General features: G+C 59.0%; 1 protein-coding gene across 12 annotated transcripts; it reads left to right on the top strand.

Annotated features, from left to right (window-relative positions):
- The first annotated feature begins 3835 nt into the window (after nt 1–3835).
- MIB2 (MIB E3 ubiquitin protein ligase 2) lies at nt 3836–15940 on the top strand. 12 transcript variants are annotated; one of them, XM_052653650.1, is made up of 20 exons: nt 3836–4330; nt 5525–5612; nt 9245–9500; nt 9580–9751; nt 10675–10781; nt 10964–11158; nt 11309–11451; nt 11555–11662; nt 12647–12751; nt 12834–12996; nt 13074–13207; nt 13293–13441; nt 13527–13683; nt 13776–13936; nt 14026–14152; nt 14239–14472; nt 14790–15022; nt 15072–15283; nt 15363–15428; nt 15605–15940. In XM_052653650.1, the coding sequence occupies exons 3-20, from the start codon at nt 9254–9256 to the stop codon at nt 15841–15843; spliced, it is 2952 nt and encodes a 983-aa protein (XP_052509610.1). In that variant the 5' UTR covers nt 3836–4330; nt 5525–5612; nt 9245–9253; the 3' UTR covers nt 15844–15940. The 12 variants fall into 12 exon arrangements, 11 of the variants coding, with proteins under 11 accessions (XP_052509610.1, XP_052509613.1, XP_052509614.1 ...); XM_052653653.1 differs by lacking the exon at nt 3836–4330 and adding an exon at nt 4348–4524; XM_052653652.1 differs by lacking the exon at nt 3836–4330 and adding an exon at nt 4589–5107.
- Nucleotides 15941–16117: the final 177 nt, after the last annotated feature.

Raw genomic sequence — 16117 nt, 5'->3', positions numbered from 1 at the left:
CCTCATTGTGAACAGTTGTGAAAATGTAGGGGTGGGGTGAGGCGGGCAGAGAATTGTTTAGAGAGCATGCTTCTCCTTGACCTTAATGGGAAGTCCATAGAAATGTCTAAATTTATTTTATGTTTTTTACTTTTTATAAAGTAGTCACAAATATATTTATTACTTATTTGGCTGCACTGGGTCTTATGTGGGCAAGTGGGATCCATTTTCCTGAGCAGGTATCAAACCTGGGCCTCTGCATTAGGAGCGTGGAGTCTTAGCCACTGGATGATCAGGTTCAGTTCAGTTCAGTTCAGTCGTGTCTGACTCTTTGCCACCCCATGGACTGCAGCACACCAGGCTTCCCTGTCCATCACCAACTCCCAGAGTTTGCTCAAACTCATGTCCATCGAGTTGGTGATGCCATCCAACCATTTCATCCTCTGTTGTCCCATTCTCCTGCTTCCTTCAATCTTTCCCAGCATCAGGGTCTTTTCCAATGAGTCTGTTCTTCGCATCAGGTGGCCAAAGGATTGGAGCTTCAGATTCAGCATCAGTCCTTCCAATGAACATTCAGGACTGATTTCCTTTAGGATGGACTGGTTGGATCTCCTTGTAGTCCAAGGGACTCTGAAGAGTCTTCTCCAACACCACAGTTCAAATGCATCAATTCTTCAATGCTCAGCTTTATTTATGATCCAACTCTCACATCCATACATGACTACTGGAAAAACTATAGCTTTGACTAGGCGGACCTTTGTCAGCAAAGTAATGTCTCTGCTTTTTAATATGCTGTCTAGGTTTGCCATGGCTTTTCTTCCAAGGAGCAAGCATCTTTTAATTTCATGGCTGCAGTCAACATCTGCAGTGATCCTAGAGCCCAATAAAGTAAAGTCTGTCACAGTTTCCACTGTTTCCCCATCTATTTGCCATGAAGTGATGGGACCAGATGCCATGATCTTTGTTTTTTGAATGCTGAGTTTTAAGCCAGCTTTTTCACTCTCCTCTTTCACTTTCAGAAGAGGCTCTTCAGTTCCTCTTTACTTTCTGCCATAAGGGTAGTGTCATCTGCATATTTGAGGTTATTGTTATTTCTCCAGGCAATCTTGTTTCCAGGTTGTGCTTCATTCAGCCCAGCATTTCACATGATGTACTCCATGTGTAAGTTAAATAAGCAGGGTGACAGTATATAACCTTGACATACTCCTTTCCCAATTTGGAACCAGTCCGTTGTTACACGTACAGTTCTCATGGTTGCTTCTTGACCTGCATACAGATTTCTCACGAAACAGGTAAGGTGGTATGGTATTCCCACCTCTTTAAGAATTTTCCATAAAAAAGATCTTCATGACCCAGATAACCACAGTGGTGTGATTACTCACTTAGAGACAGACATCCTGGAGTCTGAAGTCAGGTGGGCCTTGACTTCAAAGGCTTTGGCATAGTCAATAAAGCAGTAGTAGATATTTTTCTGAAACTCTCTTGCTTTTTCAATAATCCAATGGATGTTGGCAAGTTGATCTCTGCTTCCTCTGCCTTTTCTAAATCCAGCTTGAACATCTGGAAGTTCTCGGTTCATGTACTGTTGAAGCCTTGATTGAAGAATTTTGAGCATTACTTTCCTAGCGTGTGAGATGAGTGCAACTGTGCAGTAGTCTGAACATTTTTTGGCATTGCCTTTCTTTGGAATTGGAATGAAAACTGACCCTTTCCAGTCCTGTGGCCACTGTTGAGTTTTCCAAATTTGCCGGGATACTGAGTGCAGCACTTTGACAGCATTATCTTTTAGGACTTGAAATAGCTCCACTGAAATTCCATCAGTTCCACTAGCTTTGTGTGTAGTGATGCCTCCTAAGGCCCTCCTGACTTCAGACTCCAGGATGTCTGGCTCTAAGTAAGTCATCACACCATCGTGGTTATCTGGGTCATGAAGATCTTTTTTGTATGGTTCTGTGTATTCTTGCCACTTTTCCTTAATATCTTCTGCTTCTGTTAGGTCCACACTGTTTTTGTCCTTTATTGTGCCCGTCTTTACATGAAACATTCCCTTAGTATCTCTCATTTTCTTAAAGAGATCTCTAGTCTTTCCCATTCTGTTGTTTTCATCTCTTTCTTTGCACTGATCACTGAGGAAGGCTTTCTCATCTCTCCTTGCTATTCTTTGGAATTCTGCATTCAAATGGGTGCCTCTTTCCTTTTCTCATTTGCCTTTCACTTCTCTTCTTTTCTCAGCTATTTGTAAGGCCTCCTCAGACAACCATTTTGCTTTTATGCATTTGTTTTTCTTGGGGATGGTCTTGATCACTGCCTCCTGTACAATGTCACCAACCTCCATCCATAGTTCTTCAAGCACTCTATCAGATATAATCCCTTGAATCTATTTGTCACTTCCACTGTATAATTAACCATAAGGGATTTGATTTAGGTCATACCAGAATGGTAGGCTTCGGACACGACTGAGCGACTTCACTTTCACTTTCATGCATTGGAGAAGGAAATGGCAACCCACTCCAGTGTTCTTGCCTGGAGAATCCCTAGGATGGGGGAGCCTGGTGGGCTGCTGTCTATGGAGTCGCACACAGTCGGACACGACTGAAGCGACTTAGCAGCAGCAGCAGCAGCAACAAGGTTTTGTAGGTCATCATAGAAGAACCGTTTGACTTCAGCTTCTTCAGCATTAGTGGCTGGGGCATAGACTTGGATTACTGTCATATTGAATGGTTCGCTTAGAAACAAACACAGATCATTCTGTCATTTTCGAGATGGTACCCAAGTATTGAATTTCAGACTCTTTTGTTGACCATGAGGTCTACTCCATTTCTTCTAAGGGCTTCTTGCCCACAGTAGTAGTTATAATGGTCATCTGAATTAAACTTGCCCATTCTAGTCCATTTTAGGTCACTGATTCCCAAAATGTTGATGTACACTCTTGCCATCTCCTGTTTGATCACTTCCAGTTTACCTTGATTCATGCGTTAACATTCCAGATTCCTATGCAATATGGTTCTTTACAGCATCAGACTTTACTTCCACCACTAGTCACATCCACAACTGGACGTTGTTTTCGCTTTGGACCATCAGAGAAGTCCCAAAAATGTCTAAATTTAATACATCAAAAACCAGTCTTCTCTGGCTGAGAAACGTACAGGTTTGTGTCAGAAGAAAAGCTATTACAAGGGTTGGAAGTATTTGCCTCTGGGGGAGACTGGCATGTGACAGCTGTTTTACACTGTCTTCATTTATGCGAGAATTAAAACCACACACACAAACCATGCACTGGCGTAACTCTGATTTTAAAATATATCAAGTAAAAAAAGTTGTTTGTGAAAACGCCTCATCTCTACACCCAGAAGGCTCAGCAAACCGTCTCCACAGCAACCCAACGCGTCTCCGAAACCAGCTGCGCCACGTAGGGCCGGGCGAGGGTGACGCACTTCCGCCTCTGGTCCCGCCCCTCTGCCGTAGGGGCGCGGTCGTCTGGTACCCTCTTTCCTGGCGTACGCGTGCGCAGTCCTCGGAAGCCGGGGGCTTGGGTGTCAGTGTCCCTACGCCCCGCTGGCCGCGGCCCCACGCGTTGAGAGGCGCGAGAATTGCCGTAGCTTGCAGTCTGTATTCGTTTCACAACGTGTGCACACGTCAAACGTGAGAGCGGACCCGAACTATTCTCCCGGACGCAAGGCTGGCGGCTCCTCTCCCTGTCGGGGCGGGGCTAGGGCCGTAGCTCAGCCCTCACTCCCCTTACGTCACGGCTCTGCTGGTTCTCCTGGGAGTTGTGGTTCGGACCCGCCCCCCGGCCGTGGTCCCAGGGGGCTGCGGACTACGGGTCCCGGCAGGCCTCGCGTTGGCCCCTGAGCCCCTGGCGCCCGGGGCTTTGGGCGGCCTCAGCCAGTGGACTACGGCGCTGCGCGGCACAGCTGAGCACCTGGCAGGTTGGCTGGCTCAGAGCAGGCTAGCTCGCGGGCTGGCCGCCGCACACACTGAGGCCGCAGCCGACCGACTGACAGACTCGGCGCTTCTCAGGCCCCCGGAGCCTAGGCGCAGAGCGGCCCGGACGCAAACTTCCGGGCAAGTGGAAGGGTCGACAGGGCCACCAGGCCCGGGGTCGGCAGCGGCGGGGGCCCGGGGCGGTTTCCCGAGGAAGGTGACGAACGACAGGGGCGGGACGGACCCGAGCGAGTGAGGAAGGGGTCACTTTCAGTGTGGGCGCCCGGCTCAGCCTGTCCAGCCCCGCCCCCCCGCAGGCCAGCTGCTGGATCCAAGGCGCAGCGCTGGGCGCTGACGTCGGCTGAGCCGGGTCTGCCAGCCCTCCGGTTCCTACCCCGGCGGCCCTAAACCCTCGGAGCCCTGCAGGGTAGGAGGCAGGCCCTTCGGGCAGCTCTGGTGTCGTGAGCGTGGGCCGTCCATGGGCGTGTAGACAAACCAGCGAGGCGCTGATTGTGCGTCTTGGCATCCTTCCCGCCGCCGCAGGGTCCGATGGCTCAGGGCTTGAGCCGAAGGTTAAAGGCCAGCCCCCAAGTCTCCAGGCTTCAGGGCTGCAGCCCACCTGTATGTAGGCGGGGAGGGGGCGACTGGACAGCTAGATAAGAGAGCTCTTGAGGGGCTCAGATTTTGTCTGATGCCACTTCAGAGAGGTTTTGCTTGTTTTTGAATGTGTCTAGGGTGTTGGGGTGTGAATAATCCTACCTCTCTTCTTCTGAGCTCAGAACCAATAGAGAAAATAAGTAAAGGTGCCAGACAGGCTCCTGGTGGGCCTCAGCGGGGCAGGGGTTGCAGGAGCGTTGCAGTGGAAGCACTGGCACACCAGGTCGTTCCTGGCGTGTCCTCTCCTCTCGCCTTTCCCTCTGGCCTGTTGCTCCAGGTGCAACAAGTATCTGAATGTCATGCTCCAGTCCAAGACTGGCCCTGTGCAGTGGTTGGGTGGTGATTGCCCTTGCCTGAGGGCTTCTGTTTGGGTCACCAGAATTAGGGTGATGGCTGCCTTCTACTTCCTTTAGGCCTTCTTCCAGCAGGTGACTGACAGGCCAGACTCCCTGGCCACTCAGGATGTCCACCTCGGCCTCAGCCAGAGCTGCCACATGACCCGAGCCTGTGATTCGCCAAGTCTTGCCAGTTGACTGTGCCACATGTGGTGCGGATTTAAACACCGTCATTAGACCAGCCGGAGGTGCCCAGAAAGGAGTGGCAGCCTCTGGTGGCCAGCAGTCGGCACCCAAGTTGATTCTTCTCAATAAAGACAGTTTACCAACTTCCTAGCTAAATGGGATTTACTCTTTGCAGCTTTGTAAAGTTTTTTCATAAAATAATCAAAATAGTGCAAATACTTTATTTCTATACGTCTAAACGTGTGCTTTAGAAATACTTCTGCCTTCCAAAGAGAAACTAGTAAACCAATAGAGCAGACCCAGGTGTCCACCCATTTGGTTGAGATGGTAAATGCTAAAAGTGTAAGACTGCCTTTTAAAACCCATTTTTCCCCAGACCTGCTGACTTTCTACCTGTTTGGTTTGCTGTGCTCTGTGTCAGCATGGATTCCAATCTCCAACAGGAAATCTTGGTGGCTGAGCAAACGTGTGACCCGAGAAACAGCAGCTAAGCATTTGGGATGCTGACAAGAGGCTGGTGTATACACTAAGGTAAGTGCCAGCTGCTCATGCCCTGAGTGCCTCTGTATTTGTTCGCGCTTGGCCGTGTCCAGCTCTTGGCGACCCCATGAACTGCTGGTCATCAGGCACCTCTGTCCATGAAGTTTTCCAGGCAAGAATACTGGAGTGGGTTGCCATTTCCTACTCCAGGGGACCTTCTCCACTAAGGGATAGAACCCCCATCTCCTGTGTCTCCTGCATTGGCAGGAGGATTCTTTACCATTGCACCACTTGGGAAACCCTCAGGGTCATCATAAACCTTTGCAGCGACACCCTTTGGGGGCTCTGATGCCGCCAGACGCCTGGGTTGTACGCTCTTGAGGAAGATGTCAGAGTACAGTGTTTCTGCCAAAAGGAGAAAAAGGAAGAGCTCTCTGGGTGAATTTCTCACTGAAACAAGAGTTCCCTTCCTCCCTATCCTCTCTCTTCCCCTGACCCTGGTCCATTCCCCACTTGCCATCCCCTCCCTTCACACCCTGGGAGACCTTCTGAGGTGAGAGAGTGAGCCCTGATAGTGGGAGGGCTGGGGACCTGGAGGTCACATGGAGCACAAATGGCCATCTCCTGGGTCCTGGTGACAACAATGACAAAGACCAGGCAGGGAGGCAGGTGGCAGAGTAGCAGAGAGGCCTGGAGAGCCTCTGGGCTGCTTCACAGGGGTCCTACAATGCTGTGCCTGAGTATTGAGGTCTGGGAGCCAGGAGGGCAAGCAGGGGGCATTGTTGGGGGCCCTGCTCAGACCCAGCTGGGGTGATGCCAAGCTGGATGGAGGTGCTGAGGCACAGGACCCACCTGGGCACCCGGGGTGGAGTGTGGAGGGGAGGACTGCTCTTCTCTGTCCAGTGTCCTTCAGGGGCACTGGTCTGAGCAGGAGGAAGCCCGAGGCTCAGCATGTCCCTTCAGCTCTGTCCCCCGTGGGCTAATGGGCTCCCAGGGCACATACTCAGGGAGCGTGGCAGGTTGCTGGCCAGCACTGGAGAACTGTCTGGGTGTGCTGTAAACAGGGATGTGCACACGACAGGTGCTGGTCAGAGGCACTTCTTGTGACAGGCTGGACTTTGCTGGTGACCTAGTGGAGCCACTGCTGGCTGAGACTTGGTCCTCTTTTCCCACAGACCTTGCTGGGCACCTTCCACTCCTGACCATTCTCTGCCCATCCCCCTGAGGGCAGAGCCAGGCACTGGCCACAGCTGCTCTCCTACTTAAGATGTCCAGTCACCCTAAGTCTTGTTGGAGACAGTCTGCAGCCCATGGCCGGTAGATCTGTAGGCCTACAGGAAGGGTTGGTGCAGCGGCCGGCCAGGTGGGCTGAGAGGCTGGGCTCACTGGCTACAGAATAACTGTGGTGCTGATCTTGGGAGAACATCCTTTCCAAGCAGGCACTCTCGCTGCCTGTCTGCCCACACTTGTTTGGGTATGTGGTTGCCTGGCTGACTAGCTCAGCAGGGGGCAGCTCAGCACTGCCCAGGAGCCATGGCACTCCTGGAGGCTCCCAGCGGAAGGAGGGCCTGTGCCCTGAAGGGCAGCACCTCCTCTCTGCCACTGGGCCACTGACTCAGGCTGGGCTGCCCTGCCCGCTTGCACATGAGTGGCAGCTGCTGACAGACGCCAGGCAGGAGGCAGAGGCCACACGTGAACAGCCCTCTGACGAGGCAGCAGCCCACAGGCCCTGCCCTTGTCTGCGGCTCACTGGCACCCAAGAGCCACAGGCATTCTTATGTGGGCTTCTCGCTGTGGCTAGCAGGACAGAAAAGCCCTGGTGCCCCCTCTTCAGTGGGTCCAGAGGCAATGGGGGGAGGGTGGCTGGAGGGCAGCGGGAGCAGGAGGCCGTACAGCCCCTGTGGGGCAGCCGTCCAGGTGAAGGAGCAGCAGGGTGTTTTGCTGAGACTGGGCATCGAGTTCGAAAGACTCGTCATTTCAGATGGTCCACCTGTATCTGGAAGCCCTGGCGGTCCTGGGCGGGGTGAGGAGGGAGTGGGCACAGGCACCTGTAGGGGTGGGGGAGGACTCACAGAAGGCTGAACTGGCTGAGCAGTTCATACCACTGAGAATCTGAGGGTCATTCACTTGGACTCTAGACTGGGTGTGGCCCAGGAGCCTTGCCCTGTAGGCAGTGCCCCTCCCCTGCATACCCTGTGCCAGGCGCTGGCCTGCAGGTGAGACTGGACAGAGGGTGGCCATCAGGTGACCTGTGGGCTCAGGCCTGGGATGCTGATTGTTGGGCTGTGGTTGGAGGGGGTGGTCCAGGTGCAGGGGTGATGTGTGGGTTTCCTTCCCTGTTGCTGGCTGAGCCTTGGGCTGGCCTGGTGGGCTATGGCTGCTCTGGGCCACTGGGCACTAGAGGGAGCAAATATATCCCAGCAGGCCTCCGGGCCTCCTCTGGCCTTCCAGGAGCCACAGGAAGTGCAATGAGTTTCGTTCAGGGATCCAGGCCTGCATCTTCCCCAGCCTTGGGGCCCTCATGCTGGAGAGGCAGTCTCCAGAGATGGAGGGGTGACTGCTCCCTTACTGTCCTGGGGCCCTGAAACCCCTCCCTCTTCATTACTGTTTTGGGGGCCCCGAGTCCCCTCCCACTTCAGGTCCTGTTGCTTTAAACTCTTGGGGGTTGTTCAAATCCATTGATGTTAAACCAATTTTATTGAGAAATCACATAATACCAGGAGGCACAGGTCATGAGTGATCCAGCTTTGCAAAGTGAACACACATGTAATTGGCGCCCAGATGAAGAAATAGCATGTCCCTGGTTCCGAGCCCCCATGACTGGCTCAGCCACGGTCTCCCTGCCTCCGGCGCCCTGGCTTGGCTTGTTCTGCTTGTGAGCTTCCTGTCGGTGGGGTCAGGTGCACGGCTCCTCTCCTTTAGCGTCCGTTTGTGAGCTCTGCTGTGTAGTGTGTTGGGTCGTGCTCCCTTGAAAGTAAATCTTGTCAGGACCTGGTTCACCCTTGAGCCTGCAAGGCGGGCACTGCTGTGAGTAGTACCACCTCCGTCAGGGCCTGCCTGGGGTGGCCAGGCCACACCTCTCAGAAGAAGGCCCAGCAGTGAGGCCCGAGTGACAGTGCAGCACCGCTCACCGGGCTGTGGGTCACATCAGCCCCCCAGTGTGCTAGGTGCTGGAGGCACCTGTCCCAGGGTTTTCCTGTTTTCGGTCAGATAGTCTGCTTTGTGCATGAGGTCAGCAGGCTCTTTCCTCACTCTGGGTACACGGTCTTTGTGCCTCTCTAGTCTTAAGTGCCGGCCAGTGTTTCTTCGGAAAGTTTTGTGTTACCTTGCATGTTGATGTCTGCAGTCCTAGTGGGCCCCCCCTGCCCCCATCCCATGCCAGCCACCCAGAACCTGATCTGGCTTGGAGACCTCCTGACCAGATCCTATTCCCTGGTCCCTGGGGATCTGCAGTCCCCCATCACCAGGACTGCCCCCACACTACTGCTGCAGCTCCACATAGCTGCTGGAGGAGGGGAGCTGGGGGAGGCTCCCTTTCCAGAGAGGTGTCCCACCTGCCCTCCAGCCCCAGGGCATTCCTGCGTGCCCCTCCCCCACACTGGTTTCCGCCTCTCCCTGGCAGTCCTCTGGTGTGACCTCGTGTGGCTTTCTCCATGTGGCCCGATGGTCCCCTCTCCCCGCAGGTCTCCACCATGGACCCAGACCCCCAAGCGGGCGTGCAGGTGGGCATGCGCGTGGTGCGCGGCGTGGACTGGAAGTGGGGCCAGCAGGACGGCGGCGAGGGCGGCGTGGGCACGGTGGTGGAGCTCGGCCGCCACGGCAGCCCTTCGACCCCCGACCGCACAGTGGTCGTGCAGTGGGACCACGGCACCCGCACCAACTACCGCGCGGGCTACCAGGGCGCACACGACCTGCTGCTCTATGACAACGCCCAAATCGGTGCGGGCCTGGGGGCGGGGCTGGGGCGGAGCTGGGCTGGGGGCGGGGCCGGCGGCGCTCCTGACGCTGCGCCCTGCAGGTGTCCGCCACCCCAACATCATCTGCGACTGCTGCAAGAAGCACGGGCTGCGGGGCATGCGCTGGAAATGCCGTATCTGCTTCGACTACGATCTCTGCACGCAATGCTACATGCACAACAAGCACGACCTGGCCCACGCCTTCGAGCGCTACGAGACGGCCCACTCGCGCCCGTGAGTCCCCCCGGCCGTCCCAGTGTCCCACCCCACCTGCAAGCGTCCAGGGCCTCCTGAGAATGCCTCTGACACACGACGAGCCTTGGTCCGGGAGAGCTGGAGCTGCCTCCTGCTGACTGCTCTGCTGCAGGTCAAGTCTGTCCTGAGCCATTTCCTGGAGGAGTGACCAGGGTGACGATCACCCCAGGGGCCTGGGCATTGACACCAGCCCCTACCCCCTACAGAAGGCGACTGTGTCCACCTAGCAGGTCCGCGGAGGTCGGTGCTGTGGATGGGGCCTCCTCTCACCCTGTCCCCTCCTCTCGCCAGGCTCTGCCTGGCCCCCCAGTGCTGCCTGACCGGGGCTCTGAGAGTGGCCTGCGTGGGGTGTGCTGCTTGCATCTGCTGTGGTCAGGAGGGCCCACGCTAGGGCGGATGGGCGGCCAGAGGTGCACCCCTGCCACCCGCACTGTTGCCTTCGCCTCCTCGACACCCCCACCTGTGGAGGGGAGGGATGTGCTGGCTAGCGAGGGAGCTGGGAGCAGCCATCCAACACCTCTGGCCAGGCCTGCCTTCCTCACGCCCGTGTTTCCCACATGCTGAACCCTCCCCAGGCCAGGCCGGGTGCTGAGCTGTGGGCATAGCTCTGACAGGATATCTAGCTCTCCAGGAGGTGGCAGATGTGGTGTGACCACACACAGGAACCATGCGGTGAGGGTGGGCCTGGAGCACCCGTCCAACCTGGTGTCATGAAAGGTCCCTGGAGGGAACCAGTCAGCAGCCCCACTCAAGATCCAGTGTGAAGGGCACTGGCCTGGGGGGCCTGCAGTTCCAGGGGAAGAGACTCGGGGGCGGGAATGGGGAGCAGGGCTGGCAGAGCATAGGGCCTGCTCCTGGCACCACTGCCCTTCATGGCCTGGGACCTACTCTGTTTCCCGTAGGGTCATGCTGAGTCCCCGCCAGGGCCTCCCAAGGATCCCGTTAAGGGGCATCTTCCAGGGGGCGAAGGTGGTTCGGGGCCCCGACTGGGAGTGGGGCTCACAGGATGGTGAGTGGGGGCCAGGGGGGTAAGGTGGGGGGCTCATAGGATGGTGAGTGAGAGGGCAGGGAGGTGGGGGTTTCACAAGATGTTGAGTGGGGGTGGTGGGAAGGTGGGGGGTCGGTTGCTGCCAGCTGTGGCTCATCCTCGTGGTGTGGGTTTACCCTGCTGGTGGGGCCACTGTCTCCCAGGAGGAGAAGGGAAGCCAGGCCGAGTAGTGGACATCCGTGGCTGGGACGTGGAGACAGGCCGGAGCGTGGCCAGTGTGACATGGGCTGATGGCACCACCAACGTGTATCGTGTGGGCCACAAGGGCAAGGTGGACCTCAAGTGTGTGGGCGAGGCAGCTGGCGGCTTCTACTACAGGGAGCACCTCCCAAGGCTTGGTATGGGCGGGCCGTCCACCACGTGCCCCGCCCCCCTCATTTGCCCTCCGTCCTGCCCTGGGCCTGGGGGTGGTCTCTGCAGTCGCTGAGGTGAGCGGTGCAGGCAGAAGGAACTGCCTGAGCCAGGCCTGCTGCACCCCCCACCCCCAGGCAAGCCTGCAGAGCTGCAGCGCAGGGTCAGTGCTGATGGCCAGCCCTTCCAGCGTGGGGACAAGGTCAAGTGTCTGCTGGACACAGACGTGCTGAGGGAGATGCAGGAAGGCCACGGCGGGTGGAACCCCCGGATGGCCAAGGTGAGATGCCCCACCTGGTGAGTTCCCGTGCCCACCCTCCCCATGTCCTCTGGCCCCCCGCCCTCCTGCTCCACACGGCCACCGCCTCCATGACCTGCCACAGTTTATCGGACAGACGGGCACCGTGCACCGCATCACAGACCGTGGGGACGTGCGTGTGCAGTTCAGCCACGAGACCCGCTGGACCTTCCACCCTGGGGCTCTCACCAAGGTGCATGGGGGGGCTTAGCTGAGCCCCTTCTGCTCATTTCTGCACCCCCTTTCATGTACCCGCTCGGCCCTGGGTGTGCCTTCCTCTGGCCCTGAAGGACGAGGTCAGGGCCTGGTGGGTCTGAAGGGGATTCAGTCCAGGGAGAGGGACCTAGATGTGAAGGGGAGGCTCCAGGCATTGTTGGAAGTGGGGGCAAACCAGGCCCCACTGTGTGTCTGGGCCAGGGGAGCCTCACAGGCTGCAGGTGGCATGGTTGGACAGAGTTCCTAGAATGCTCCTGTGGGTGCTGCCTGAAGGGTGGGAAGGCCCCTTAGGACAGGGGTGGACCCTGGATCAGGGTGGTGGGGCATGGTGAAAGCTGTTTGAGAAGCAGTATTTCTCAGAAGCAGGAGGGAGGAGGTGGAGGGCAGGTGGCAGAGCATCCGGTGACGGCCCCTGGATAGAATGTGGAGCCAGCACTCAGCTCGAGTTGGGGACACCTGGGGCATGTGGGCCTTCAAGGAGGGGCTGTGGCGGGGTGACAGGACAGGTGGTTTATACAGTGAGTTCTGTCTGTGCAGGTGAGGGCACAGGTGTGGAGAAAGTTGCCAGGGAAGGTTTGGGGTGCGGGAGGAGCAGCCCCTGGCCGTGCCATGTTTAGGCCCTGCCCCCAGTCGTCCTGGCGCCCTTCCTCCAAGCTGGGCTGGGCTGGTCTTGGCCGTACTGCCCGCCCCCTCATCAGCCCGTGGTCAGGCCTGCCCCAGCCTGAACACCCCTGAGCTGACTCTGGCCGTCACCCCCGTGGCTCTGAGGCTGGGCCGGCAGGGCTGTCCTGGTCACCTGTCACCCTTATTGGTTGAGACTCTGGTTGTGTTTTCAGGCAGGGGCTGGGGTCCTGGTGAGGTGGAGCTGAACGAGGGTGGGGGCCTTCCTGCTCTCCGACCCTGGGCAACCATGCCCGCTGGGGCCCCTCACGTGCTTCTCTTGTGCTCCTCTGTCACTCAGCAAAACTCCTGCTTGGTGGGTGAGGTGGTGCGGGTTATCGACGACCTTGACACGGTGAAGCGGCTGCAGGCTGGCCATGGAGAGTGGACCGATGACATGGCCCCTGTGAGTCCCCCACCCGTACCTCCATGCCCATCACACTAACCCCTGGGAGGCACGCCTGTGACCCCACCCTCTCCTCATTCAGGCTCTGGGCCGCATTGGGAGAGTACTGAAGGTTTTTGGAGACGGGAACGTGGGTGTGCTGGTCAGTGGGAAGCTGTGGACCTTCAGCCCCTCCTGCCTGGTGGCCTACCGGCCTGAGGAAGATGCCAACCTGGACGTAGCTGGGCGAGCCCGGGAGAACAAAAGTGAGGGCATCCAGTGAGCAGCTGGTTGGGCCAGGGCTGCCCTGGCCACCACTGACCCTCAACCCCACCCTCCCCAGGCTCCCTGAGTGTTGTCCTGGACAAGCTTCGAGCCCAGAAGAGTGACCTGGAGCACCCAGGGAGGCTGGTGGTGGAGGTGGCTCTGGGCAACATGGCCCGGGCTCTGGACCTGCTGCGGCGGCACCCGGAACAGGCGAGCCTGAGACCTGCCTCCCGGCCCAGGCAGCCCCAGTGAGAGGGCTGAGGGCCAGGGACTGACCCTCTGCCTCTCCTGGCAGGTGGACACCAAGAATCAGGGCAGGACCGCCCTGCAGATGGCTGCCTACCTAGGCCAGGTGGAGCTGGTGCGGCTGCTGCTGCAGGCTCAGGCGGGCGTTGACCTGCCAGATGATGAGGGCAACACAGCACTGCACTACGCCGCCCTGGGGTGAGGCCCGGCCAGAGTGCAAGGGGGCTGGGCCTGCAGGTCCAGCCGGCGGGCACATCGCCCCTCCTGCTTCCTCTCCTGCCAGGAACCAGCCCGAGGCTGCCCGGGTGCTCTTGAGCTCGGGTTGTGGGGCCAATGCTCTGAACAGCACTCGGAGCTCAGCACTGCATGTGGCCGTGCAGAGGGGCTTTCTGGAGGTGGTGAAGGTCCTCTGTGAGCGTGGCTGTGACGTCAACCTGCCTGTGAGTGCTGGGTCCCCTGGCTCTGGCCCTGGGGTCAAGGAGGTCATGGCTGAGACCTCCTTGCCAAGTGATCACTGGCCTACCACTGGCAGGATGCCCATGCTGACACACCCCTGCACTGCGCCATCTCGGTGGGCACTGGTGCCAGCGGCATTGTGGAGGTCCTCACCGAGGTGCCAGGCATCGACGTCACCGCCACCAACAGCCAGGGCTTCACCCTGCTGCACCATGCATCCCTCAAAGGCCACACACTGTGAGTTTGGGGTGACACACAGGTCCTGCTGTGCCACCGGGCCACCCTTGGTCACCCCTGACCCTAGAGGCATCTCCCTGCTCCCACAGAGCTGTCAGGAGGATTCTGGCACGGGCCCGGCAGCTGGTGGATGCCAAGAAGGAGGATGGGTTCACGGCACTGCACCTGGCCGCCTTCAACAACCACAGGGAGGTGGCCCAGGTTCTCATCCAAGAGGTGTGGACAGAGTCCCCTGGGCTGCGGACTGGGGTGTCAGGGCCCCCCACAGTCCCTGGGTTGAGCCTGTGCCCACCCCTCCCCAGGGCCACTGTGATGTGAATGCTCGCAACCGTAAGCTACAGTCCCCGCTGCACCTGGCTGTGCAGCAGGCCCACGTGGGGCTGGTGCCACTGCTGGTGGACGCCGGCTGCAGCGTCAATGCTGAGGACGAGGAGGGGGACACGGCTCTGCACGTGGCCCTGCAGCGCCACCAGCTGCTGCCTCTGGTAGCTGATGGGGGTGCAGGGGACCCGGGTCCCCTGCAGTTGCTGTCCAGGGTGAGGAAACGTGACTCTGGGTGCTGGGGAGGGGGCACATAACTGGGCCACAGGCTCCTTTGCCCTCTTCGCCCTCAGGATGGCGGGACCAGGCCTCGTAGGGCAGGCATTCTGGGCCACAGTGGTTCTGCGACCCTGGTCACCACTGCCGGCCCAGTGTTCCTGAGATTCTGACCATCTGGGGAGAGGGAGTGGGGTCTAGTGTTGGTCTCCACGCCACCAGCTGCCTAGTGGGGCCCTTTGCCTCCGGCTCCAGGGGCCTCAGGGGGCAGGTGCTCAGGCCTCTGCAGCCAGATACCAGCGGAGGTTCCCTTCAGACCAGCGTTCCCAGGCGCTCGCCCTCACGTGACAGCGTCTGTCCCGCCATCCAGCTACAGGCCTCGGGCCTTCCAGGCAGCGCGGAGCTGACGGTGGGCGCGGCGATAGCCTACTTCTTAGCGCTGGAGGGCGCCGACCTGAGCTACGCCAACCACCGCGGCCGGAGCCCCCTGGACCTGGCTGCCGAGGGTCGCCTGCTCAAAGCCCTGCAGGGCTGTGCTCAGCGCTACCGGTGAGCCGGCGGGGCGGGGGGCGGGCTCGAAACTCTGGGCCCTTTCAAGACCCCTGTCCCCACGCAGGGAGCGGCAGGCTTGCGGAGGTGGCAGCGGGGGCTCGGCCCAGGGCACAAGACTGGTGCTCAGTGCTCCGGACACTGTGACCAACCTGCATGTGGCCGCGCCGACGGGGCCCGAGGCCGCTGAGTGCCTAGTGTGCTCAGAGCTGGCGCTGCTGGTGCTGTTCTCGCCCTGCCAGCATCGCACAGTGTGCGAGGGTGAGTGCGGGGTGGGGAGGGGGCGCGGCAGCCGGGCTGGACGGCCCCTCACTCAACCGTGCCCTCCCCCCCCCCGCAGAGTGCGCGCGCAGGATGAAGAAATGCATCAGGTGCCAGGTGGTCATCAGCAAGAAGCTGCGCCCAGGTGGGGCCCGGCGCCCGCCCCGCCCCCCTGCCCCCAGGTGTGGGCCGCTGCACTCGCCCGCGGCCCCGCCCGCTGTCCACGGCCCCGCCCCTTGTCGTGGCTCACATCTCAGTTCGCGGTTATCTCGCAAGACCTCAGCCCCGAGCCCCCGCCCCTGACCTGGACCTCTTCCGCAGACGGCGCGGAGGTGGTCAGCGCGGCCCCCGCGCCCGGCCCACCGCGGCAGTTGGTGGAGGAGCTGCAGAGCCGCTACCGGCAGATGGAGGAGCGCATCACCTGTCCGATTTGCATCGACAGCCACATCCGCCTCGTGTTCCAGTGCGGCCACGGCGCGTGCGCGCCCTGTGGCGCGGCGCTCAGCGCCTGCCCCATCTGCCGCCAGCCCATCCGCGATCGCATCCAGATCTTCGTGTAGCCGGCGCCCCCCCCCCCCCCCCGCCCCTTTCCGGGGCCATGCCCCGCAGCCGCCCTCGCAAGCCCTTTCTCTGTGTTTTATAAAAAGATTGCTGGACTTTGTGCCTGGTTGCCTGTCTGGGGCGGGGCCGTGCAGGTCCCCCAACCGGGGACCGTTCTGACTGCACCCCTTACACCGTTGGCCCAGCTCTGGGTTCTGCGCTTTGGCCAGAGGGCTTGCAGGGCCTCTTCCCGATCCGTATTCTGCCCTTCTTCCCAGGACTCACGGGTCCAGA

Source organism: Budorcas taxicolor, chromosome 16 (assembly GCF_023091745.1).
Source record: "Budorcas taxicolor isolate Tak-1 chromosome 16, Takin1.1, whole genome shotgun sequence".
Classification (NCBI taxonomy): Eukaryota; Metazoa; Chordata; class Mammalia; order Artiodactyla; family Bovidae; genus Budorcas; species Budorcas taxicolor.
Note: the sequence above shows the minus strand (reverse complement) of the source record. Positions and strands in the feature narration are given on the sequence as shown.